Raw genomic sequence first — 25802 nt, 5'->3', positions numbered from 1 at the left:
TTAAAGCGAGGATCATCATCTGCGCGTTGAGCGAACACTTGATTTTTCAAATCTTATATAACTATTACGAACATGTAAGGCATCTTGCGATTATTATTTTTTTTTTCTCTTTCTTCTCTTTTGTTTCTCTATCTTTTTTCTTGCCTTTCCATGTATCCTAGGATATATGAACCATTAACTTATACTATATACCATACTCAATGAAGCGCCATTATATAAATAAGTCTAACGCATCAATTGAAAGAGCAATTCAATACCTCCGTGTTTTGTACAGCGTAATTGACTTTTCTACTCTGTACTGGTAGACGGCCTAAGATATGGGAAATCGTTGCCTGGTTGCTGCGTTGAATTTGCGGCCACTTGGCCCGATTAAGTAAACGATCGCCATGCTTGAGGCGGAGAGCGCCTTGGAGTCAGCTGGCCAGGCACGCCGCACGCCGCACGACGCACCGTTGCTTAATTTCGATCTGTCTTGGATAGATAGTGATTCGGCAAGTCTTCTTAACGAGTCAACGCATCGTCCATCGCGCATCGCAATATCTCAAGTCATTATGCAGGTTTTGTGAGTTTCACTGTTTTTCAGCGTGCCAGCGTGCCACGGCGTCAGGGCGCGCGTTGACGTTGGCATCTTAAAGCCTGGAGCGAGGAGCGAGAGTGGGGCCGAGAACGAACCCACGACCCGCGAGGCCGCGTCTGGAGTTTGGAGTTTGGAATTAGTTAAGCGTTGGCCGTAGTTAACCGCCAGGCCCGCGCTGGGCCGGACGTCAGGACGTCAGGACGTGGGACGTCAGTCTCTCCCCTCCCCTCCCCACAATTATGACTAACTGAAACTCGGACTCGGGTTGAGGGGATTTGGGATCAAGCTCATGAACTACTACGTACTATGAGTAAGTAGGGGTGAAACTTGAACGTTGAACTGTAACTTGGGTTCCCAAGCTCATGAAACTACTAGTATGGGTGAACATCAAAGGTTGCATGTTGAAGGGTGAAATTTGGACTGAAACTCCGCAAGCCCATGAAACTACTAGGATGGGTGAAATGAAGCTTGAATGTTGAATGGTGAACGTTGAAGGTTGAAGTCGACTGTGGAGAAGATTGACACTTAACGAAATCGTCTGTGCGTTGCGTTGTGATTCATACGGAGTACTGCTGTACTCTGTACGGATACAGAGTACCATACCTTTGTTGTCATCCAGGAGTATTGTCGGATTGTCGGATTGTCGTGCTGGAGACGCAAGAAGCCAAGAAGGCAAGAGGGACAAGACAGCTGGAAAAAAGGTGGCCAGGATTTCACTCCATTGAGTGGAAGAAGAATTGGATCTTCTGCTTGAGAATTTGGAAGCGCAGATACGGAGTACGGTCGGTTTACGACTCTGAAGCGGGCAATTTTTCTTTTTCTTTTGGGACGAGAAGAGGCCCTACTATAGAAAATAACGAGGAGTCCAAAGCGATAGAGAAGAGTGGAAAAAACGGGACCACCGTGAATCGCAAGTAAAAAGACGGAGAAGAGGCAGCGGATAAACGGGATCCTGTGAATCGCAAGTACAAAACAGAGGCATATCAGTGCCCAACTGGTCCAATTGCATCAAGGCACACTGACTCAAGCCGATGACCGGAGACGAGATTCTAGGTCAAGGTGTTTACCAGCCGCCGGAGATTAGATTTTCAACTTCACCAGAATCTGCAAATATGGACAGTGGAAATAGCAACCACAAAGAAATGAAGCACCAGGAAATTGAGCATCACAAAGAAATGGAGCACCACAAGAATGGCGTGCCGGTTCCACCACCGCCCCATCAGCATGGGCCAGATAGACCACGACAGTACGCGCCGACAGGGACAGCATCCCAGGTGCACCATGATGAGAACATGCCGCGCGTTCCTCCGCCATCAGACTTGCCTATATATGCCAATTGGGCGTGCAATAAGCTGACTCTCGGAGGAGGCGTGGCAATCTTTCATCTTTCTTCAGCTAGAGTCGTGGTCTGCTGGCATGGCCGAGACGGCTACTGGTTTCTGCCGAAGGGCAGGCGAGATGCAAATGAGGAGTCGGGATTAGGTGCTGAAAGAGAGGGCTTTGAGGAGGTGAGTTTTTTTGATTCGTATTTGTGGTGCTTCTACATTTTTGTATAGAGGCATATTCTACAGATGATTGACGAGATTATCTATTCGGGATGCGGGTGTTTGGCGTTGCAGTTGAGTGAAATTCTGGCAATCTTTGATTTGTTGATATGGCTGTTTATATTGATACATTGATCATATTTTACTTACGATCTGCAATTTTTTCTGCGTATGTCGCTGTCATGCGTTTGTATGGTTGATTTCGTTTTTGGGCTTATTCGTCGTAACGCGGTGCTTTGCATTTATTTCTGTATATTACCTTCGTTCTGAATTGCTCCGTTAAGATTTGCCTTGGAGCTTCTGCTATTTTTTGCTTCTTCTATTTTCTGCTCCGGACCAATGTGCTAATTCCTAATCAGTCTGGCTACCGCAACCGTCTGCTGCCAATCCCGCTCCGCCATTGTCAACCACGCCCACATGTTCCACATAGTGCCTCGCCAGCATCACACTCGCCGTTTGTGACTGAGCCTATATGGACACAGCTCGCCCCAAATGGTCATACTCATCAATATGTTCTGTTCTGGTACATTGCGGAGACGCTTCCGCCGGACATTGAGGAGAAAATCAACAAAGAAGTACAACACCAAGCCCAAGAAACTTCAAAAGATCCGTCTCAAGGCCGCGACCCAGCTGTCCGCTCTGAGCATGCCGGATCTGAGACTGTTCGAGAAGGAAACCATCCTGTTCCCAGCGTATTGGCCATACCATATCAAGCCCCGCCTCGCTATCCAACATTTTTGAGCATTGAAGATCGAATTGCCATGGAGCCGCCAAACTACGAGCCTGTACATCATCCCAATACAGGTGTAGATGAGGAAGAAGCAACATATCAATCCTTTTTATTACCGGTAGAAGAAGCAGCGGAAAAGCTCAAGGGAAGCATTCAGGAGGATGTTGTCCGGAGTGGATGGGAAGCAATTTGCAAAAGACGAGAGATGGAATGGAAAGCAGCAGCAAGTTTGGCAAAATAAGCCGTCTGACCAGCAGACGACACTAAGCCCGTATGGCTTTCACGTTGTCCTAGAGAAATAAAAGATGCAATATGCAAACAAGTCCTTGGTCCGCCCCTGTCCCGTCCCGTCCATCCCCAGTCTCAGCCCCAACGTCACCCCATCAAAAAGAACAAAACCAAAGACAAGAAAGAAATCAGGTCTGGTAAGCTGCCAGAGCAGACCAGCCGCCCCGCCTGTTCTCTCACATGTTGACGCCATTCGCTATGCATATTAGTCCGGGTTCTTATCATTAGTTTTTTTTCTCTTGACTCTGGCTCCAATTTACTTACCCTATTTACCCTACTACTTACCCTACTCCGGCTCCTTAGGCTCATGTTTCCGCCTCTGCCTCCTCCTCCTCTTCTTCTTCTCCTTGTTGCCGTCTTCGTCCGGCGCGATGTCGGTCACCGGCACTGGCAGAGAAGATGAAGAAGAGTTGTCGGGGGCAGGGGCAGCGGCCGAGGACGCGGTAGGCGGCGCAGATTCCTTGCTATTAGCTTGTCAGCGCTTTTTATGATCTTGTACTTATATGTTTGACTTTTACTGTCTTTGTATATCCGACGTTTGTCCTATATCTGAATTTACTTACCCCTCGTCGGCTCCGGCCGGGTTGTTCTTCTTTTTCTTTTGCCGCCACCGCTTCTTCTTGCCGTTGTCCAGTGGGGTATCGGCGTCGGCACCGGCATCGTTGGCGGCTCCGACGACAGCAGGCGGAGACATAGGCAGAGAGACCACAGACGGGGACGCAGGTAAAGGAACAGCAGACGGAGAAGGCGGTGGAGAGGCAGGCAGAGGAACGGCAGATGGAGAAAGCGGCGGCGGCGAGCCAGCGACAGGCGAACAAACGGCCAGAGGGGCCGGGGACGCGGTAGCGGTAATCGGGGTAGATTCCTTGCTATTAGCTTGTCAGCGCTTTTTATGTCTTTCCTTGAACGTATGACTTTTACTGTCTTTATATATCCGACTTTTGTCTTTTATGTATGAAGTTTGTCTTATATGTTGACTTTACTTACCCTTCGTCAGCTCCGGCCGGGTTCTTCTTTTTCTTTTGCCGCCGCCGCTTCTTCTTGCCGTTGTCCAGTGGGGTATCGGCAACGGCATCGGCGGCGGCTGTTCCGACGACAGCAGGCGGAGATGTAAGAGCAGGCGGAGAGGCAGGAGGAGACGCAGGCAGAGGGATGGCAGATGGAGATAGTGGCGGAGTGACAGGAGGAGACGCAGGCAAAGGAATGGCACACGGAGAAAGCAGTGGCGGTGGTGGCGGCGGCGAGCCAGCGACAGGCGAACAAACGGCCAGAGGGGCCAGGGACGTGGTAGTGGTAATCGGGGTAGATTCCTTGCTACTAGCTTGTCAGCACTTTTATGATCTTGTCTTTCCTTAAACGTATGATTTTTGTCTTTATATATCTGACGTTTGCCTTTATATGTATGAAGTTTGTCTTATATGTTGAATTTACTTACCCCTCGTCAGCCCCGGCCGGGTTCTTCTTCTTTTTCTTTTGCCGCCGCCGCCGCCGCTTCTTCTTGCCGTTATCCAGTGGGGTATCGGGATCGTTGGCGATTGCGACAACGGCAGGCGGGGACGGAGACGCAAGAGCTGGCGGAGAGGCAGGTAGAGGGACCACAGACGGAGAAGGCGGCGGAGAGGCAGGCAAAGGAACAGCAGACGGAGAAGGCGGTGGAGACACAGGAGGAGAAACAGGCAGAGGAACGCCAGAGGGACAAGGCGACAGCGGCGGCGGCGGCGAGCCAGCGACAGGTGAACAAACGGCCGCAGGGAGCGGGACCGGGATGGACCTGCTTAGTCGATGCTGTTAGCATTTCTTATCCTCGAATCCTCAAATCCTTAAATCCGTGCTTCCTCATCTCTTCTCTATCTCTCTATCTCTCTCTCTTTTGGGGAGAAGGGAGAGGGGGATCGTTTCCGTTTTACTTACCCGTTTCCCGGCTCACTCTCTTCCACCACCTCTTCTTCTTCCTCCTTTACTTTTTCCTCCTCCAGAGGCGCAACGGGAGGGGCAACGGGAGGGGCAACGGGAGGGGCAACGGGAGGGGCAACGGGAGGGGCAACCGGTACCGGGGCAAACTCAGCTACCGTGAAGAGTTGGATTTCGCACGGAGCCGGAGCCGGAGTCCGAGCTTGAACCGGACCAGCCGGGTCATGCTCAGGCTCAGGCTCAGGCTCAGGCTCAGGCTCAGGCTCCTGCTCCAGTTCTTGCTCCAGCACAGGCACAGGCGCGAGCTCTGGCGCAGGTTCTGGCGCAATATCTACTACGCCCATGATAGGGGCAAACGAGAGGTTCTGGCGCTGAGGCACGGGCACGGGCTCAGGCTCGGGCTCAGGCACAGGGACCGAAGGAACTGGGGGAACTGGGGGGACAAGAGGGACAGGCACCGAGGGGACAGAAAAGATAGACTGCTCCAGGCAGTCAATCATCCTAGTCAACAGGCTCGCCTGTCGACGCAGAGACTCTATCCGCCGTTCTCTTGCGGATGACGACAGCAACGACCTTAACTCCTGCTCCTGATCGTTACCAGCACGATCAGCAAGACCAGCAAGCCGTTTCTGCGCCTGCAACTCCGCCTCCGCCTCTGCCAAGCGCCTACCGAGTAGCGCAAACAAGAACGCGACCAGCGCGAGGGAAACCAGAAAGTCGAGGACCATTTCCTGTGGTAGTTTCTGTGGTAGTTTAAATCGGTCTCATCCGTGGATCCTTAAGGTTAGTTGACATTGGCGTTAGAGTTGGAGTTGGGGATTGAGATGTGGAAGGGAAAGGGGTTCTGAGATTCGGCGCGGCGTTCAATCTCCTCCCATTCGAAGCGCCGAGGGGTTTTATGAGGAGAAGAAGTGATGGTGTTGAGGCCTGAAGGGCAGATGCGACTGAGTATTGAATCTGCAAATGTATATTGTATGATCTGGATAACCACTTGTATATTTACATTTGAATTGGTCTTATTCGTGATATTGTTGCTTTGTGGCATTCATTGGTGTATATTCCTATTCACCACTCCCATTCATCGCTGCTCATACTTCTTTTACCCATATATTTTCGATCCGTGCATTGAATCTGCGACGGTGTTAGTACAATAAGCAATAAGTTGTTCAATAAGTATACTATTTTCTATCCAATGGTCTATACAATAGTCTACAATATTCTTGTTTGACGGCTTAATTCGAGCCTCGGCATTCTCTGAATAAGTTGATGACATTTAGGATACAGGATCAGGATATAGGACAGGACCAGGACAGGACAATAGGATCAGGACAATAGCATAACAGTACGATAGGACAATAAGGAGATTTTACAGATTGTGCGAAACATGTCTAAGGTACGCAGAGAAACATACACTACACAACACTAGGTACCTAAGGTATGAACTAATGTACAAAGATGAATATACAATACACAAGACCCACGTCCAACACGATAAATATACAATTAAATTACGTGGGTAAGAACTAAGGACTCATGTACAAGCATTAACGGGCCGCAGCTAATACAACCGACCAGAAAGGGTAAAGCCGTAGCACACCGTCGCGACGAGACCTGCGAGATTGAGCAGCGTGGAGGCGCCGTGGATCTTGCCAAAGCGCTTGTTCAGCTGCGTCATGCGCGGCGAGTGCGGGCCCTTGTCGTAGCTCTGCTTGCCGTCGATGGTGCCTGATTGTAGTTAATATTAGTACACGGGGATCCGGGGATGGTTTATAGTCTCTAAAGAAGAGTATATTGCAAAGGATGGGCAAGGAGAGGAGTCTTCTTTGCAATAAGGTGTTGTTCTCAAAAGAAGAAACGGGAAGGGAAAAAAGAGAGAAAAGAAAAGGGGAAAAAGCAAAGGCTTACCCTGGTGAGCACGCTCGCGCATAGTCTGATGCGCTCTGGGCATGAGAAATACAAGATTGACCAGGCCAGTGACAAACATGGTAGCCAGAGGAGCAAGGACGCCAATGCGGTTCTGCTCCGCCAACACGCCGGACAGGCTAGAGCCCGACGTCACCGACGGATCCAGGAGAGATCGCTCCCCGGGATACGTCAAGGCGAGAATGACAGGAAGCACAGTCTGCATGGAAAAGTAAATGGGGAACGTGTGTCGCTGGAGAGTAGAAAACTGGGGGCGCGGGAGCACCTTGAAGGCGACAATGCCTCCGACAAAGGACTGTGCTTGTTAGCTTTTAGTGCTTTCAATGTTGAGATAACTTTAAAAAAGGTATCATAAAAGGGACCGGGCTCTTTGAACATGGGCAGAAACGGGAATGTACCTGAAATACAGAGGTGCCGAGAAGAGTGCCATAACTATTTGAGTCTGTTAGTCTGTAGTTGACAACTTGATATAATACAGATTTACATCTGTATGAGTATTTCTGTGGGCAGTATTGACGTACCTTAGGATATGGTATGGGGCGGGAGAAGTAAAGCTGGACATGTTGCCAATGTTAATTATTGGACTCTCACTTCAAAGAAAAGGAAGGGATATTAAGATAGAATCTATAGGAATTTAAAGGAATAAGGAAGAGGATCAGAATATATACAATTGTCTATGGTATAAAGGTAGAGTTAGCTCTGGCAAAGGTGAAGTCACCATTCATGACATTGCAATCACATGATCGCGTGTTTCGCGTGGGCGCTGGCTCTCTCCACCGCGTCTGCCTGCTGGGTGTAACAGGGCTGTTGTTCATTGAGTTATTTGAGGGGCAGCTTGATCAAAAAAATTCATTTACTCTTCAAAATGGGTTATCTTGACTGATGCTCACCATGGCCGATAAAGAAGCAACTGTTTACATTGTCGATGTTGGGGCCTCCATGGGCGAGCGCCACCATGGCCGCTCCGAGACGGATCTTGATTGGGCGCTGCGCTACGTCTGGGACAAGATCACGAGTACAGTATGTTCCAATGTATTCAAGTAGAATATTTTACATTTTTATAACATTCTATTTTATAGGTTGCAACGGGCCGGAAAACGGCTACGCTGGGCGTGGTTGGCCTCAGAACGGATGGTAGGTGGTTTACTTTACCTTAGGCTTGTAAAGAATGTTGGCTAATTGTGTAGACACAACAAATGAACTGGATTCTGAAGAGGGATATGCTCATATCTCTGTGATTCAGCCAATCAGCCAGTATGTGGAAAAATATATTGTCTTTGCTGCGGCTACGATTATTAGCCAACCACCTGACAAACATTTTTATAGGATATTAATGCCAGATTTGAGATCCTTACGGAGTGCTCTTGTTCCGAGCAGTACTAATTCCGGAGATGGTGATTCTTTGGTCTACCTACAAGGAAGATTACATTGAGCTGATGACTGGCAGCCATTTCTGCTTTGGTGATTGCGATTCAGATGATTAGCACGTATTGCAAAAAGTTAAAATATCGGCGGAAAATTATCCTTCTCACAGATGCTCGTGGATCCATGGAGACTGAGGACATCGATGAAATTACGAAGAAGATAAACGAAGATAATATTGAGCTTGTGATTCTGTGAGTACCAACTGCTCTGGCGCCTCAAAGTTTTACAAAGTATTGACTTGTTATAGCGGTGTTGACTTTGATGATCCAGAATACGGCGTCAAAGAAGAGGACAAAGACCCCAGAAAGGTATGTGCAATCTCCATCTTTCTCTTGCTAGCCGGGATATATTACTGACACAACACAGGCTCAAAATGAAGAAACTCTCAAGTCTCTGACTGAAACGTGCGATGGCGTGTTTGGCACACTTCAGCAGGCAGTCGACGAACTGGGCATTCCCCGCATCAAGTCTGTTCGACCAGTCCCGTCCTACAAGGGGCAATTGACATTAGGAGACCCAGAAAAATACGATTCAGCAATGAGCATAGACGTAGAGCGTTACCCGCGAACAATGGTTGCCAAGCCACCCAGCGCGAGCCAATTTGTTACAGCCTCAAATCCAGCTGATGGGGACGCAAGCATACAATCGTCGGCGACGATGGCTGGCAGCTCAGATCTTGGCCCGTCTGCTGGTCAAGCGGCTTTGACTAGTGTTAGAAATGCTCGTACCTATCAGATCGAGGACTCTGAAGCGCCAGGCGGCAAACGTGATGTCGACCGGGATGACTTGGCCAAGGGCTACGAGTATGGCAGAACAGCAGTCCATATCAGCGAGACTGATGAAAACATTACAAAACTGGAAACAATGGCAAGCTTTGATATCATCGGATTTGTGCCAAAGGATAAGGTATGTATCGTATCGTACAAGATCGCAAGTACAACATGCTGCAGCGCGAAATATCTCACAAGATAATAGTACGAACGATATATGCACATGTCAACAACATGCATTGTCATTGCGCAGAGAACAAATGATAAAGCCCAAATGGCCTTGTCATCGCTCATACATGCATTATGGGAGCTCGAATCCTATGCCGTGGCGAGGCTGGTCACAAAGGACGACAAATCGCCCCTGATTGTCCTTTTGGCTCCATCGATCGAGGCGGACTACGAGTGTCTGCTAGATGTCCAGCTTCCCTTTGCAGAAGATGTCCGAAGCTATCGGTTTCCACCGCTCGACCGAGTACAAACAGTATCTGGAAAAGTTCTTACCGAGCACCGTAACATTCCCACTCGCGAGCTCCAGGATGCCATGGACACTTATGTCGACAGCATGGACCTCTCCACCTTTGGCCGAGATGACGAGGGGTAAGCCTTTCCTTTTACATCATTCAGGGACTTTCCGCACGGCTCTCTAACAGTCCGTGTAGAAACCCAGCAGAGTTTATGCCAATCGAAGACACCTTCTCCCCCGTTTTACATCGCATCGACCAATGCGTTCGCTGGAGAGCCGTTCACCCAGCTGAACCCATCCCACCGCCCTACGAGATTCTCACTCGGTTTTCCAGACCTCCCGATGACCTTGTCGAACAGGCCAGTGACCCTCTGCGAGACTTGATCAAGATTGCAGATGTCAAGAAGGGTGAGTCAAACTTCCACATTCCGTTTCCAAAGTCTTATTTTATATAATTACCTAACATTGTACAATTTGCAATAAAGTCTCACCGCGACAAAAAGGCCGCAAACGCGCACGAGACCGCACCAAACCCTTATCGGGCCTAGACGTCGACGAGCTTCTGGGCCGCGAAAAGCGCACCAAGATCTCGCCCGAGAATGCCGTTCCCGAATTCAAGCAAATGCTCGAAACTACAGAGGACCTAGGCGCCATTCAAGACGCGTCAAAGCAAATGAGCGTCATCATTGAAAACCTGATACGCCATAGTGTGGGCGATAGCGGCTACGGGCGGGCGATTGAAGCGCTGAATGCCATGCGCGAAGAGCTGACCGCGCTGGAAGAACCCACGCTGTATAATGACTTTGTGCGCAGTCTCAAGAATAAGCTGCTCAAGGGAGACCTTGGCGGAGATAGACGAGACATGTGGTGGGAGATTCGCAGGAATAGGGTCGGCCTTGTTGATAAGAAGCTGTCGTCAAGGTCGGAGGTCTCGGAGGAGGAAGCTGCTCAGGTGAGTTTCTATCATTTATTAGAGTTTGTATCGTTTTATTTCCCTTGTCTCAAGTTCTCTCCTATGTCTCAATCATCACAAGTTTTCCTTTTTCCTCCTTCTCCCCTTTTCCTTTTTTTTTGGTCGGTCACATCTCTATTATGCCATTTCGAGTCCCTTCTTTTGTCCACGATTCCGCCGAGAAAACCATGCAAGACAATAGTATTACAAGATACAAGGGTCACAGAACTGACTTCAATCCAGTTTTATACCTCGAGATAACCCCCAGGCTTTAACCATGATATCGAACAAAAACTTAATCTCAAGATGTCGGTAACATGTCCATCCGTGCTTCAATACCCTACCACCACTCCTCCATCATGACCCACACGCTTAACAATCCCTACGCAGCTTCATATTTTCCCAACCTGAGCCGTGACCATGAGCGTGAGCAATATCAGCGCATTTCAGTTACATCTAAAGGAATGATTTAAAAAGTCTTTCATTCATTCGGAGAGCTCGATTAGCATTAGCAAGTAATATCCACTCCTACAAATCGATACGATCTGTCGGAGCCAGTGAAGAAACCCAATGAAGAAAGCAAGCAAGCAAGTAAACCCATCCCGAAAAACAAAACAAGGGTCTCGCCGCGAATAAATAGTAAAATGAAGACAATCGCCCGCATGAGAAATGTGCAAGGATATTACGCGGCAAGGATATTATAAAGACAGTAGTTCCCTTAACGCCATGCAGTCCTGTCGTGTCCTGCCATGTCCCGTCCAGTCCTGTCCAATCCACTCTACTCTCAAGCAATGAGTGTGTTCCGTAATTGCCAGGCGTTCCCCCTAGCATAAGATGAGGTAAAAATCAAAGAAGGCTAAATAAAATGACACGCCCAGCAACGTTTTCGAATGCTACAACAGACTTGAAAAGGACGTGATTGAAATTGAGTGAAAAAGGACGAAAACAAGAATGTGGTAAAAATGTAAAAGGCCGGGCTACTTCTTCTTGCGACTCGCGCTGGGCTGGCCCTTTTCGCCGATACCCAGCTTTTTGCGACAATCCGGGCAATACCATTTCGTTGTGCGGCCGGGCGGTTCGTTGAGGCCGACGCATTCGAGGTGGAACCACTCGCGTTCGCACTATCAGTTTGGAAGAGTGTATTAGCAAAAATACTAGTAAATCGAGGTGTGCAAGGGAGCTATGACGAGAGGATAAAGGATCAAGGTACTGATTTAGAGAATAGAAATAAAGACAGAATGAAGAGAAAGGATATAAAGAACAAAATGAAGAGACAGGATATAAAGAACAAAATGAAGAAAAGGGAGATAAAAGAACAAATGAAGAAAGTGATAAACCCACATCATTATTCTCGCAGCAAATCATAGTGCCAAAACTGACGTCTCCGCAGAGACAATATCTCGGCTCATCGGGATCAATTTCTTCGGCAAAGTCCATGGCATCGCCGGGCTTTTCCTCGGCGCCGGCACCGCCAGCACCGCCCTTCTTCTTTGCCTCGGCAGCAGCAGCAGCTTTCTTCTTCGGCGCGGCTTTACGTTTGCCGACACTGACTGCGGTTCCGCCTTCTGCGCTGGACGTCACGGGGCCAGGAGCGGGTCGTTTGCTGCGGCGCGTGGCGGGGCGGGTACTGGGGGCCGCGCCATCTGCCGAGGGCGTTGGGAGGCTCGCGTTGCTGCCGCGTCGGAGGTGTTCGCGGGTAGCCGGGGGTTCGGCAGATGTGTGTGCTGTGGATCGCGAGCGGGAGGGGGCCATGGCTGCTTCGGCGGATCCAGCGCGAGGTGCGACTGATGTGCGGCGCGGCTTGGACGAGGCTGCGGTGATTTTCCTGATATCTGTGGGGGAAGAGAGCGCGGAAGTTGATGCTCGGGATGAGGAGGGGCGGGTGGTCAGAGGAACGGTTATGGTTGTGGTGGAGATGGGTGCTGGAGCGTTGCTTCGTAGTCGCTTGGGGCTAATAACCTCTGCGGCGGCAGCAACAACTGTGGGAGATGCAGTGGTGCTGGAAGCAGCGGCGGTGGCTACAGCTGGTGATGCACTTTCCAGGATAATTTCCGGGCTGCCAGGCCGTTTTCTCTTTCGTAGTACCTTGACAGTTTCATCTGGTACGGAAACAGAAACCGTGCCCTCATCAGCAGCAGCAGCTTTTGCAACATCTTCGAACTTTTTGACCTCGTCCTCGGCTGCCAGTTCATCTACTTCCGCTTCTTCTCCCTCCTCGTCTTCCTCTTCCTCTTCTTCTTCTTCTTCTTCTTCTTCGTCTTCCTCTCCGACCATGACACCATTTTCAGGTTGAAGAATGGGCACTTTGGCCAGGTGATCCACACTGATAGTCTTGCCCTTGATACCCCCCTTTTCCTTTCCTTTCCCAGTAACCCCACCAGCACTGATTCTGCTACTACCACTAGCTTTGTCAGCTGGTTGTTTAAAGAGGTCTTTAAACGCGCTTCCGGCCTCTGCTAACCTCTGAGCAGCCTGTTCGGCTTCCGCTGCCGCAAGCGCGGCCTGTTCCCGAGCCAGGATTTCTTTCTTGAGTTTCTTGGCTTCGTTGAGTTTCATGCCTCTATTGCTGAGTTGCAGGTCGGTAGCCCCGACTCCTGCGCTGATTTCACCAGGCGCAAGCACCCGGTGACCGTCTTCGCCAGTCACTTCTTCATCCAGCAACTCATCGACGAATGGCTCGCCAGTGGCTGCAGCCCTCTCTTGGGCGAGACGCCTATTCTCAGGTCCACGGCCGCGCTCAGCCAGCTCTCGACGAATCATTGTCTCGCTGGGTGACCAGATCGCGTTCTTCTTCATACGCTTGCGAAGTTTGGCCATTTCCCAAGGGGTCAGACGCATCCACGGCGCGTCGGTGCTGCCAGGAATGGCGTTCTCCGGAGGAGGCTTGAGTAAGGCCAGTGCGTTGCTTGACGATATTCCTGCTACGCTGGAGTGAACATTTGTACCCATCATTCCGGGAGGTCTAGGAGGCCGAGGAGTCTTTGGCGGTTTGATCTTTGGAAGCTTTTGTGGCTTGGAAAGTTTAACGCGCAGTGATGGTTTTCCTGGTTTGTTGGTCCGCAGTGGAGTGGCTCCTACACGAGAAGTAGCAATTGGAACCGGGGAAGGGGGTTCGGATTCCCATTCCGAATCCGTACTTGATGGCGGCGAGTTTGGATTCCTTGGAGGAAGTACTTCGCCTGGAACTGTGACCTTTTTATGCTTTTGTTTTTGCCGTCCTGCAGATCCTGGAGGCCGGCTTGATCCGGTTACCCTGGCACCATCCAGTCGTAGTGTAATGCGTGGTGGCGGAGTAGCTTCGCCATCTGCCTTGCGCCCGGGTCCAGCCCGCAAACGTTGGGTCCGAGGGGAAACTGGCTGTGGAACCGGTGTGGGATCCCGTGATGGTGGCTTGGGGAGCGAATGCAGTTTGGCGATAATGCTGGTGAGACGATTGTAGTGCCGATCAACAACATCGTACAATCTCGACGACTCTGCGTAGGCCGATTCGCGAGCATTTACCGCATGATTTAGGTTCTGTGAGATTGATGTCCGTAGGGTCTGCGGATCTGGGCGCGTGTCGGAGGGAGTATCGAGAAGTGATCCATAGACCTTGGTGAGAGAGTGGACCTCAGCAGTCGAAGAGAGATATGAGTCGTCGAGTTTTCGAATCAAAGTCAAGGATCGAATCAGGTCCGAAGGGAGGTATTCGGTGTAATCCAAAAAGTCAGTGACAGTAGCCTGCGCATCAGGATCCGAAGGCGGTTGAAGCGCGATCTCGCTCAACGCGTCCGATATTGACGCCATCGCGTCTCAGCCTCGATGAACAGTGACAACACGCGAGATTCCTCCACTAGCAAAGTCGCCGAAGTTTCATCATATGAAAAACACTCCTCAACGTATGATTGTAAGTGTACAGAGGAGCAAGGCGGAGAAATGTTTGTAATCGAAGCTCTGAAGTAGCTCCTTGTCGTTCAACGGGTGGAGTTGGGAGTTTCAGGGTCGCCATCACATGCATCCTAATCAGGTAATATAAGCGAGTACACACCCGACTTCACTCTCGTGGACAACAATTAACCATCATCCGACAGAAGATGAAGATGAATCTGGAGATGAGATATTGGAGTCAGTGACTGACACGGCTCAATGAATATACTGCAATTACGTTTACACGAATATCATACGGAACCCTGGTAAAAACAATCAATTTACGGTGTACTCCCAGACTTTGAATGTTTTGGAATCACGACTCCGAGCTTGCCCCTCCATGAATAGCATGCTGAGATTATTCGAGAGCTCGTTTTATATTCTCTATGCATTTATGTAGAACGGAGCCCGATGGTTCGATATCTCTATCCACCAAACTTTTTAAAAGATCTCCAAGTGAATACGGCACGTGATGCAGCAAACAGAAGGAACGGGCAGTCGGGTATTTACGATTTTGTGAATATCCAAAGTAAATCCAAGACAAGACAAAATCCCACGTCTCTTCAATTAGGAGCCTTGCGCTGTTAGATCGATTTGTTTTTCATAATCTGCGCTATTTTATGCCCAATTTTGCCCTCTTGCTTCATCTAATTATCAACGATACCGACAATGGCTTTGACCAAGCTGGATAGGCTCAAAATGCTAATGGGAGAGGACGATCTGCCCATTGGCAACGATCCAGTCTTGGAAGAAGGGATTGTGGAAGAGGAGATAACCTCAACTGCGGTGGGAACAGCTCAAGAAGGAACCAACCTAGTCTTCCAACCTACCGATTACGACATGTTTCATGGCGAAGAGTACCGTGACGACAACATTGTTCCGGCGTACGACTCCTCAGATGAGGGACCAAGGACTGTACATCGCCAACGACGACCCAAGTCACCTAATCATAAGCATAATCAGCTGCACAAAGAGAGGGACGTTACACGACTCGTATCTCCAAATGCCGGGGCAGATGCTACTACTTCAGGCTTCATAGAGCTCGATAGCAGAATTGGCCAGCTCGCCTTGCCAGAACAAGTGTTTTGTCCGATACAGGCTGTCGCCAAATATCCATACCGCTATGTCAACAAAGAAGCGGAGGAGGCAATAGCACGAAAATTCTTTGCTGGCGGAAAGTTCTATGAAAGGAATTGGGACGTGTAAGCGCACCTGGAGCATGCCATTCACATTTTGTGAAGAATAATTCCTTGGTCCAAATTTCCCACTCCGAATTCCCAGACCTGATTCCCCCAATATAATTTTCCGAGCAAAACGCTGCGGCAAGCTGCGTCTATCCACGATTCAATATCTACACGAACTACGTGAATATGCCACACCCCTCTTCCAAAGCTAACCGTTTGGCAAACAGATATTACCTCCACGCCCCCTATAGTCTCTCTACCAAGCCGTTGCTTTTTGTGCTGGCAGAACAAGTCTACGATTTACTTGATGAGATCAACAAGACGTTCGGCTGCAAACTCGGGTTTCCAGCAAACTCCGTTGAAAGTGGTTTCGAGATGAGTTTTTCCGAAGAGCACGTTCCGCGGCCGCGGTTCCTGGGACAGTGTAATACCCAAGCAGCGTTCAAAGAACTAGAGCGCAACATTCCGTCCATCTCATTCAAGCCAGACCATGAAAAAGTGTCCGAGGCTGGTCAACCGACGGATAAATCGCTCAACGCCTTTAAGAAAAAGGTCGAACTTGCACTAGAGATTGCAAGGAACAGAAATAAAGCTTCAAAAGCAAAGAAAAGAACCCAGCGCATAGATCGCCAGCAAGGCTGGGTAAAAGAATTGAAAAAGGCTCAGCGCTTCTTAGGTCTTCGACCAGAGCAATCCGCCGTTGCCGAAGCACATCCTCCTTCTGACGATGATCAGCTCTGGGAGGACACGCAACAGGATCAAGAGCACAGTGTTCCCGGTGAGAACACCAAGCAATTGGACACGGAATGCTCTGCGCCATTTCCGTTTGACAAGTCCGTCGTGTTTGTTTGCGTTGACGTTGAAGCCTTTGAGCGCAATCACAACATTGTGACCGAGATTGGAGTTGCTACTCTTGATACTAATGACCTCATTGGCACATGCCCCGGAGAATCTGGTAGAAACTGGATCTCAAAGATTCGGTCTCGACACTTTCGCGTCTCTGATAACTCCCATCTTCAGAATAAAGATTTTGTGGATGGTTGCGCGGACAAGTTCGAATTCGGCAAGAGCGAATGGGTCACACTTAGGGATGCACCGCAGGTGGTCGCGTCTTGTTTTCGCCCGCCATTTTCTGCGCCAAATCTTTCTAGTTTGGACTCTTCTGACAACTCCTCTGTTGACGATGAGGAGGAATCTCACGCGGTCGACGCGAGTGACGACATTACTGAAGATTATCAAGGGACTGAAGACCTCGAGCAAGGCAAAACCACGACGGAACGATCTACTGTCGAAGCCCTTGGCGAAGACGTCGCCGAGGTTTGCATCAACGACGAGAACAGTCCAGAAGCAGATGAAATAGGGGACCAAGAAGAAGAGGAACCGGAAGACGAAGCAAACGCAGAACCTCGCAATATCGTTCTCGTCGGCCACGACGTCTCAATTGACGTCGGATACCTCCAGAAAATCGGCTACAATCCACACAATCTCTCCAACCTGATCCAAGTCATTGATACTGCAAACCTATATCGAGCCTGGAAACGCGATAGCACGACACGCTCGCTTGCTACTATCTTTTATGACTTGGACTTTGTCGGATGGAATTTCCATAATGCCGGCAACGACGCGACGTATACGCTGCAAGCCATGCTTTGGCTTTCGATTCGCGCTCTGACTCCGCTCTCGAAAGAAGCCATGAAAGAAGAGCGTCTTGAAAAGGCAAGAGAAGCGTTGAAAGTTGCTGCGGAGAAGATTTGGGATGATGGTGAAGGATGGAGTGATGTGGATGAAGTTGGTGGTGGTGTTGTTCTTGGAGGAGGAGGGGGCGGTGGTCGTTTTGGTCGTGGTAGTAATAGTACTGGTGGTAATAGTACTGGTGGTAATAGTACTGGTGGTAATAGTACTGGTGGTATTAGTACTGGTGGTATTAGTACTGGTGGTACTGGCGGCGGCGTTTCCATCAAACCGGAAACTTATCCCCCAGACCCCCAGCCAACTTGAACGATCATGTTATTCACGAAAAAGGTTACTTGGAAGTTCAAGATGGGCTTTTCATTTTAACTCATGAGTGGCGTTTGAGAGAACTAGTAGACAGCTTTAACTTTTCTATTTTCTTTTTTATTTTCCTTTTTATTTTCTTTTTCGTTTTATTTTTCTTCTTCTTGATCTTCTTCTTCTCCTCTCCTCTTCTTCGTGCCGAGGGTGGGAATAGGGAGAGGGAAGGAAGCGGCGAGGAAAGGCACAGTACCATGACATTATCACCCTTTTCTTTTTTTTACGCTTAGCTTATACATTTTCAACGGGCCTCTAGTCTCAGTTTTCATAGCAGCGTCTTTTTATTTAATCCATTACACCTTTAAATCCTTTCCCATCCTTTCCCATCCTTTCCCATCCTTTTCTTTTTTTAAATTGGATGAAATTAGATTAAAGAAAAAGATATAAATTGATGATTTGAATCCCAAGAGCTTCAAGCTTCAACACATGTCTGTCGATCCGTTGACCCGTTGACCCGTTCACCGGCTAGACTGCTAGACTGTTGGACTTTTCGACCAATAGACCACCGAAGTTGAGCGGGAATAAAAGAAAGAGAGCATAGAATAATAATACTAATAATAATAATAATAGTAATGATAGCAGCATAATTTTACATTTCCTCATAAGCGGGAAAAACAATCGGAACCTTGGAACCTTGGAACCTCGGCACGTCAAATACGTCGTCAAACCTTTTAACCTTGAAAACCAAGACGAGAAAAGAAAAGTGCAGGAAAAAAAGGTAACCTTGTGAAAATAAAAATAAAAAAAGTAAAGTAAAGGGGGTGGGGGAGAAAAGGGTAAAGAAAAGAAAAGAAAAGTAGAGAGGTAAAACGAAATAAAACAAAACATGATCACATACGTAGAGTTACTGTTAGTAAAAGCATGGCCAAGGGGTAGGACTTAGAGAAAGCGAGATGAATTAGAATGAATAAAGAGAAAGGAGAAGAGAAAAAAAAAAGGTATTACGTTTGAATCGAAAACAAACTTAAGGGGTAACACCGATAAGAAAAAAGAAAAAAAAAAAGGAAAAAGCAAAGGCGAAGGCAAAGGGACAGAAGAATCAACTTAAAAAAAAGGTAAAAGATGAAAAAAACCACCATTGACTAGGGTAGAAAAACATGACGACATGAGATATAAGATAAAAAACGACAAAAGATATAAAAATTAGATAAAAAGAGAAACAAAAAAAAATGTGACACATTTCCCGTGACGGACAAAGAGTAACAGCATTAATGCGCATAACAACCATGTGTAGATCAATGATTAGTTGTACAAGTCATTCTTTTCCCGTTCCTGCGTTCGTCTCTTGAGGCGGAGGCGGGCTAATTTGGAGAACTTTTTAAAAACAAGTGGGCCCCTATGCAACATTCAAGCTCCTCCGACGCCATTGGTCATGTTCTTATGAAAGGAACCGATTGGTTGGAAGCCTCTACAGACGACAGGCCAGAAAAGTTAGAAACGGTCTGATCCCATCGCGAGACCTCAGGAAAAAAAAAAAAAAGAAGGGGGAAAAAAGGGGGGGGGGGGGAAAGAGGCGTATGGGCGATTTTCTTACCTCGCCAGATCAAACCCCTGCATCTCTTCTTCAGGCTCGTTTTCTGGCCCCTCGCGCTGACTGCCACTGGCGGCGGCGGCAGCACCATTTTCGCTCCTCTTATCCTTGTCTGCAGCGGCGGATCGGTCGATTGAAAAGCGTCTGCCGACATTTGACGGGCTCGCTACATCGTCGCGGTCGATTGCTGGGGGCGGACTACTGCTCTGCGGAACCGTGGGACCTACGCTCTTGGTCGGACTCAGATCTGGCATGGGTTTGGCAGGAGTGCTACCGAGGTCGACATACTTCCAAAACGGTGCCGGGGAGCTGGTCGGCATATACGTGGACGGCACCTGGGCTGTCGATGGGGGCGCAAGGCGTGGATGTTGCCGCCGCGGCGCAGGGGTAATCATTGGCTGACTCTCGTCCATGTAAGCTGATGAAGAAAGCGTCGGCGGTGAACCAGCCGCTGCGTCGGAAAGACCATACGGGTGAACCATTGGATTAGTCTTCTCTCTTGAGACTGGAACAGGACTGTCGTCAAAGCCACCGCGAGGCCCATTGTCCTGACGTCGAATAGCCGGTAGGCGAGACCCCCGATCAGGCGTATAAGCTTCTTTTGGGGCCACGGGATAAGAACTCAAAGGAGGCGTGGTCGAACGAGGCGAATACTTGACCCGGCCGCTAGGACCGGCCGCCGGTTCCCGAGGCTCGTCCAAGCTTCTTCCATGATCGGCGGTGCTGGCGTTTGCTGGGGTGAAGCTGGCCGTCTCTTTCGCAGCGGGCGAGTTTGGCGCCGAGGAGCCGCGGTTCCCTCCCTTGCCAGAAGCACGTTGGCCCCGTTTGGTAAACTCCTCACGGTGCTCCGGCACAATCTGCCATTTCATGCCCTTTCCGGGTTCGTCCGTACGTCGTGGAATCTTTTGGAATGACTTATTGAGAGAGAGATTGTGACGAATTGAATTCTAGCCCAACGCAAGTAAGCTGGGGCCGCTTTCAATCAAACTCATCAAGACCAAAGACACTTACCTGCCAGCCCGACTGCGAATACCGGTAAAAGGCGTACTTTTCCATGATCCATTGATATATGCTATTCAACGTCAACTTTTCCTCCTCACTTGCCAAGATGGCCTGTCCAATCATAGTTGCATAGCTGTATGGCGGTTTCAGATCCCGGGCCGAGTCCGCGCTGTAATCGATTTCCTCGGTACTTTCCATCATCATGCCACGATGATAAGCTGGTGAAGCTTTGGACTTGTGGTCCGAATCCACTCCACGAGAACTCGCCGGGGTGCTTTGTCGTTTGAAGTCTGGTGGCGCAGGCGCAAGAGGCACCTGGCTGGAACCGGCATTACGGCTTGCTGGAGGCTGCTGCGGTGCAGAGGTTGGTTGACCATGGTAGGACGACTCCGGGTGAGCGTGCGGGAGTCCGGAGGTAAGGGCTCCCTCCTCCTCTGCAGCCAATAAGCGTGCGCGATTGAGGAAGTTGGGATGAATTTGTGGCTGCTCATCGGGCGTGATGAAAATCATCTGAGTTCCGGCGATTTCTAGAATATCACCGCAGCTCAACTTCATTTGCTGGCCTCTCTTTAATACCGTCTCATTCACCTTGACACCGTTCCGGCCATTGACGATAATGTGCCAACATGCAGCTCCGGTCGCGTCGAAAAAGATCTCTGCATGCAATCTCGAGACCAATTTGCTTGGCCCAAGATCGATTTGAATCAGATTCTCGTCCTGCTGACCCAAGCCGGGGCTGGGTTGCGATGGTTGTTCCGATCCCAGGCGCGCTGCTCCGTCGGGTGGCCGTCCAATGTTTACTCGTAACGTTTTGACGTAGTAAGTCCAGTCCCGTCCTGCCACCTTGGCATACGCCTGCACTCCGTTCTTGTAATCGCGCTCGAGTATGCTGTTGGCGTGGTCGATGGAGACCTGCACTCGGTCCTTGCAGACGCTAAGATATGGGATGATGGTATCGACCGGGTCTTGGCTGGTCTCGACTTCTTCTTCAGCAACCGGCAGTTGATCTTCATAAGCCGGTACAACCCCTCCATTGGAAGGAGCCATCTGGGGTCTCTCGGTAGTTTGCGTCTGTTATTTATTGATGGTTAGCCACAAGCGACTCGGGCAGACTGGGTCGTTTTGCCACGCTGGGGGGTTAGCATCGACCATGATCGAGTTCCTTACCCTTCTCTTCTTGCGAGCCGGTCGAGACGGGGAGGAGTCGGGGAGTTCTGGGTCGGAAACATCTTGCAATTCTGTTTCGCGCCGCGCGCGCGTTCGACGATTCGTGGAAGGCGGCATGTTGTCAGCCTAGAGAGGCAGGAGCGGCGATATATGTCAGCAACGCAGAAAAAGGCAAACAAAACAAACAATAAATGGGAAGGAGCGACGAAGAGTCGATTCGACAGCGATGCGCGATGACCAAGGCACACCGAGTAGGTCGAGCGACAAACAAAACTGGTCACGAGGGAAGGTGCGATACCTGCTAGACAATCTTCAACCAACGCCGATCGGAAACACCGAGATGCGATGCTGTCTGACAAAAGGTGGACCGAACAAGATGCGACGTTGTCGATGGTGATTGTTTTGGGAAGGCTCAATGAGGGTTGTCAGAAAGCGGAAGGGATCGCGACGGTCGTAAAGAGCGACGAGGGTGGATCCGGTTGAATGGGGTTGAAGAACAAGTTGGAAGGAGCGCGGTGGAGTGGATTTGGATTAGATTAGGTTCGTCCAAATGGGTTGGAATTTAGACGCGTTCGCACGCGAGATGCGGCGCGAGGGAAATACGACAAGGAAGGGGCGGTGGATGAATGAGGATTGTATGAGCGAACAAAAGAGTTGTCTCCAACAGACTCTGAACGATCAAAGTGATGAGAATGCCGACGATGCTGGTCGAGAATGGAAATTTGTCACGACCTAGATGACGACCTTTTTGGATGGGGAATCGGAGGTGAAATTTCAGACAGACACTTATCATTGGCCAACCACTATAATGACCACAACACAACTCTCTTTGGCACACAATGAGGATGGGGGAACATGTGTCCGGAGGTACATCTCTGTTGCTCATGGCAGATATGGGGAATGTTCAGCACACAGCGCCAGGCAAGAGGTACCTGATCGTTTTCGTCATCACCTCACAACCTCCACGCGTGACTAAACAAAAATAATGAATTCTTCAGTCAGCAGCTTAGCCAGCAGCCTAATCAGCAGGGCACCTAAGATAGATCAGATGCGACAACCTCTAGATGATATAGAAGCAGACACGCACTCAACATCTGAGTTCAGGATGCGATTGATACAATGGAAACATCTGTGTGTAGCATATCAAAATTTAGTAGATAAGGTAGAGGAGGTACTTTGGGCATGTAAACAGTCAAAATGAGCCTCAAGGTACGAAGCCACACGTACTGTTTTCTTGTCAGTCGTTTCGGCACACGTACAAAAGAGTGAAAAGAAGGGACGGAAAGGGCAAATTGGTCAAGTCGATGACCATCCGCCCTCGTCAAGCGAGTCTCTGCTTGTCTGCATTTTACCTAGTCTGCTCTCCGTTGGCGCAACCGGCCAAACTCTCAAAGTTGATGAAGAGAGAGAGAAGAAAGCACACCGTACAAAGGTACTCTCGCTGTGTGTGCGTGTGTAGAACCCACTCAGTCTGTGACCTATTGCAACAATGAAGCCTGCCCCGATTAGTATTTCTTACCTGAATCTGTGCATTTATTTGCAAATTCCCCGTTGCGGCCACGCCCACAACCTATTCACCTGGAAGCCATTCCAAGTGATTCAAGGAAGTCAGCAAAGGAGATATTCTTTAACTCTGGTCTTGGGTCGCTTCAATTATTAAACTATATACGACTACTGCACGTGGAGTATTCCGGACTTTGGACGATTCGATAAGTTAGGTCGCGAAGGTTGCCAACCTTGGATATCTTTTTCGGCGGAGATCGGATCTCGACACCAAATGTGGCCTAGGGAGTATTCTTACATGGCGAAGCTGGGAAGACCCGGATTACTACGGGAGTAGATTAAAGATTGGGCCTTCCCAATTGACGTATACCGCAGCCCAATATTACCCTTGTAAAGGATGAACGATTAACTAATAACAAGAGTACTCCGATGAATCTTATGCATGTCAGGAGACTAAGATTTTGGTGAAAGTATTTAATGTTTGCTTGCATGACAATTTGAAACTCTGATCTGATCATTGTTTTGGCCGTTGTTCCATGCGACTTCTTTTGTTGCCCATTGTTTGCGAGATAAAAAAGAAACGCTTAGACAATGAAACCAAGTGTTATGTTAATCTTACGTCGATGGAGGCAAATGAGTAAAGAGGATCACTTGTGTGGCAAGAAGAACGGATGGAAATCTCTCTCCAATATCCACGAATCAGCCATCTTCGCCATCGGCGCCTAAGCACTTTCCGCGGGAAAATTATTTACCCGGCACGTGACTGCGATCGTCGCTGCCAGCCACAATCAACAAATGCTTCATTTGAGATTTCTGTAAAACTGGTCAGCGGGATGGCAATTACGCCTGTGATGGGTGTGCTTCCATGGAGTGCCCTGTCGATCGTCGCTAAACGCGCAGAATTGACCGCTCTAATGGTTTCACCTCCACCCTCATATTTATAGCCAGGGAGTGAATTAGGAAGGAATCGCTGACGGTTGTATGGCGAAAGTGGCTACGCTGTAACTTACTCCACTACTGTATTTGGTTGAATGGCGCTACTCCGTATGTCTCCGGCATAATTAGGTAGAGAGCTTTACAACTTGGTGATCTGCTGGCGGCGCGCGGGCTGCCCCGCGTAGTTGACCATCATGGCTTGAGTGAACATCCGCAAGTGTCTACGCTGAATCGTCCGTGCCATTTCGATACGATGGTCTCTCGCCTTCGCGTGTTTGAGAGCTTCATCTAAGCCTTCAAAACCCCCTTGTCCTGCTCCATCAATCTTTATCAACGGAGTATTTACCTTAGCCCTCTGTCGGGTAGCGAGATAGCAGCTGCCCCTGATGCAGCAGCTGGGGGGCTAGCATTCCTCGCGTGGAAGGTCTTCAGGCTGTCATGGAGGGCGCCAAATCGTTGATATCAACCACGACCCACGGTGGAAAGGTTGACAGACGCTTAAAGTGCTGCATCTGCCAGGATTATAGACAACAGCCATTGACAGTGTGTCAGCTCTGCACGCGCACGATGGCCGGATAACGCTTTCAGGTCAACCTTGTTACATAACATAACGCTGACGGGGCTTCCGAGTCTAATGATTTAAACATGCAGTAAGAATGATAAGTCATCGATATACGTCCGGTTAGGGCAGTATCGAGAAGCTTAAATGGGCTGATATTGGTAGGACACCTTACTCCGACATGTATCCTTTCTGTACAGGTACCAAACGCCTGACCACGTCTGAAGGCTCTTGCAGAACAAGCTTTAGCGCTCGAACCAGGGTCGTCAAGCTTTCCTGGCTCTGGTGCTTGCGTGATTCGACCATGCCGAACATCGCAGGACCGGTGTCCGGCCCGGGCGGTCAGTCTCTAGAAATTCCAGCTTGCCAACACTCGGACATTTCGCGGTTAAAACATCTCCGCTGCCGACCTGGTGTGCCATGCATCTTTGTACTAAGTTGAGGTATTGGTCTTGCGGCTACGAGGTGCGCGGGTGGGTGATGCTAAATTAATGGTTGCAAGCAAACGTCACCCTCGCAAGGGATCGAAGATTTTGGAGGGAAACGGCGCCCTGTTCGCAGCAAAGGATGGAAGCCAATAGAGTTCGGGAGATGAATTGTAATCTAGGACGACCGCTGAATGTTTTACTGCCTGTACTAAGTGTGCATACGTAAGGTAGGTACTGTAGTCTTTGTCAGGATGTGCCCAAAGTCGGCCGTCAAGCACCGGCCAACCCTGCATATTTTCTGCCGGGGAACTAGCTTAGCGCCATGATAGTTTACCTTCAATAATAAGCCACAAATGCGGCAAAGCATCGGGTGTCTCCGTCGCGATCGGGTAAACTGTAAGAATCACAAAGGGGCCTCCAGTGCCGTCGACGATGACACATGTGTCCATCGTATTGTATTCTCCCCAATTTGGCTGACAAATTCTGGAACGGCACAGCTTCTTTTTTGACTTTGAGAAGATAATGGGCGTGAAAAGGCTCGATGTCGATTGTCATGGGAAAATGCCGCGGTGACCTCGGCAGTATCGGACGTTTCGGTCGATGGAAAAGAGCGGCGCGCGAGACCGAGGATGCAACACAGCGAAAGAGAGGTGACGAGTAATCAGTCCCGAGGCAAATCAGAAGGCCTTACTAAGAGGACTCAAAACCCGAAAATTGAGAGGCAGCAAGAGTAAGAGGAGGAGCAGAAGGAGCACTTACTGTGAGCGGATAGTGTGTTCATGTAGCGTCTGTCAGCCGGGAGAGCAGCAAGTGAGACGGCGGCGGAATTCCGTCGGCCGAGGCTAAAATCCGGTTGGACGCCACGGAACTAAGGAGGACCCTCTTCCGGGCCTCGTCTAATCCCGCGCTCATCCACATCAACCATTCTTCAACCCATCCTCCTGCTCGTAC

General features: G+C 49.4%; 8 protein-coding genes across 8 annotated transcripts; 3 read left to right on the top strand and 5 right to left on the bottom strand.

Annotated features, from left to right (window-relative positions):
- Positions 1 to 256: 256 nt before the first annotated feature.
- Positions 257 to 557, bottom strand: L228DRAFT_245050 (hypothetical protein). The gene has a single exon (XM_018332068.1). The coding sequence runs from the start codon at positions 530 to 532 to the stop codon at positions 311 to 313; it is 222 nt and encodes a 73-aa protein (XP_018189717.1). The 5' UTR covers positions 533 to 557; the 3' UTR covers positions 257 to 310.
- A 1132-nt stretch (positions 558 to 1689) lies between these two features.
- On the top strand, positions 1690 to 3092 carry L228DRAFT_237118 (hypothetical protein; the record flags this gene model as incomplete). The annotated part of the gene is made up of 2 exons (XM_018330897.1): positions 1690 to 2085; positions 2481 to 3092. The coding sequence occupies 2 exons, from the start codon at positions 1690 to 1692 to the stop codon at positions 3090 to 3092; spliced, it is 1008 nt and encodes a 335-aa protein (XP_018189716.1).
- A 333-nt stretch (positions 3093 to 3425) lies between these two features.
- Positions 3426 to 5778, bottom strand: L228DRAFT_266520 (hypothetical protein; the record flags this gene model as incomplete). Its single annotated transcript, XM_018334871.1, has 5 exons — positions 3426 to 3603; positions 3703 to 4008; positions 4127 to 4453; positions 4575 to 4910; positions 5051 to 5778. The coding sequence occupies 5 exons, from the start codon at positions 5776 to 5778 to the stop codon at positions 3426 to 3428; spliced, it is 1875 nt and encodes a 624-aa protein (XP_018189715.1).
- Positions 5779 to 6287: 509 nt separating this feature from the next.
- On the bottom strand, positions 6288 to 7644 carry L228DRAFT_245047 (hypothetical protein). Its single transcript, XM_018332067.1, has 4 exons — positions 7495 to 7644; positions 7372 to 7405; positions 6956 to 7268; positions 6288 to 6775 (listed from the first exon to the last, which is right to left on the bottom strand). The coding sequence occupies exons 1-4, from the start codon at positions 7533 to 7535 to the stop codon at positions 6609 to 6611; spliced, it is 555 nt and encodes a 184-aa protein (XP_018189714.1). The 5' UTR covers positions 7536 to 7644; the 3' UTR covers positions 6288 to 6608.
- Positions 7645 to 7784: 140 nt separating this feature from the next.
- Positions 7785 to 11137, top strand: L228DRAFT_90829 (ATP-dependent DNA helicase II subunit 2). The gene is made up of 11 exons (XM_018336957.1): positions 7785 to 7993; positions 8053 to 8107; positions 8161 to 8227; positions 8300 to 8367; positions 8421 to 8589; positions 8646 to 8706; positions 8765 to 9304; positions 9374 to 9765; positions 9828 to 10039; positions 10117 to 10583; positions 10827 to 11137. Exons 1-11 carry the CDS (start codon positions 7856 to 7858, stop codon positions 10842 to 10844), a joined length of 2187 nt encoding a protein of 728 aa, XP_018189713.1. The 5' UTR covers positions 7785 to 7855; the 3' UTR covers positions 10845 to 11137.
- Positions 11138 to 11560: 423 nt separating this feature from the next.
- Positions 11561 to 14369, bottom strand: L228DRAFT_266517 (hypothetical protein; the record flags this gene model as incomplete). Its single annotated transcript, XM_018334870.1, has 2 exons — positions 11561 to 11704; positions 11925 to 14369. 2 exons carry the CDS (start codon positions 14367 to 14369, stop codon positions 11561 to 11563), a joined length of 2589 nt encoding a protein of 862 aa, XP_018189712.1.
- A 291-nt stretch (positions 14370 to 14660) lies between these two features.
- Positions 14661 to 17702, top strand: L228DRAFT_90810 (hypothetical protein). The gene is made up of 2 exons (XM_018336956.1): positions 14661 to 15691; positions 15901 to 17702. Exons 1-2 carry the CDS (start codon positions 15159 to 15161, stop codon positions 17669 to 17671), a joined length of 2304 nt encoding a protein of 767 aa, XP_018189711.1. The 5' UTR covers positions 14661 to 15158; the 3' UTR covers positions 17672 to 17702.
- A 1122-nt stretch (positions 17703 to 18824) lies between these two features.
- On the bottom strand, positions 18825 to 21711 carry L228DRAFT_218540 (hypothetical protein). Its single transcript, XM_018330188.1, has 4 exons — positions 21426 to 21711; positions 20268 to 21329; positions 19260 to 20203; positions 18825 to 19133 (listed from the first exon to the last, which is right to left on the bottom strand). The coding sequence occupies exons 1-4, from the start codon at positions 21540 to 21542 to the stop codon at positions 19073 to 19075; spliced, it is 2184 nt and encodes a 727-aa protein (XP_018189710.1). The 5' UTR covers positions 21543 to 21711; the 3' UTR covers positions 18825 to 19072.
- Between the last annotated feature and the right edge of the window lie 4091 nt (positions 21712 to 25802).

The sequence above is a fragment of the Xylona heveae genome (assembly GCF_001619985.1).
Source record: "Xylona heveae TC161 unplaced genomic scaffold L228scaffold_3, whole genome shotgun sequence".
NCBI lineage: Eukaryota > Fungi > Ascomycota > Xylonomycetes > Xylonales > Xylonaceae > Xylona > Xylona heveae.
The sequence above is the reverse complement of the archived record's forward strand: the minus strand, read 5'-3'. Positions and strand labels throughout refer to the sequence as shown.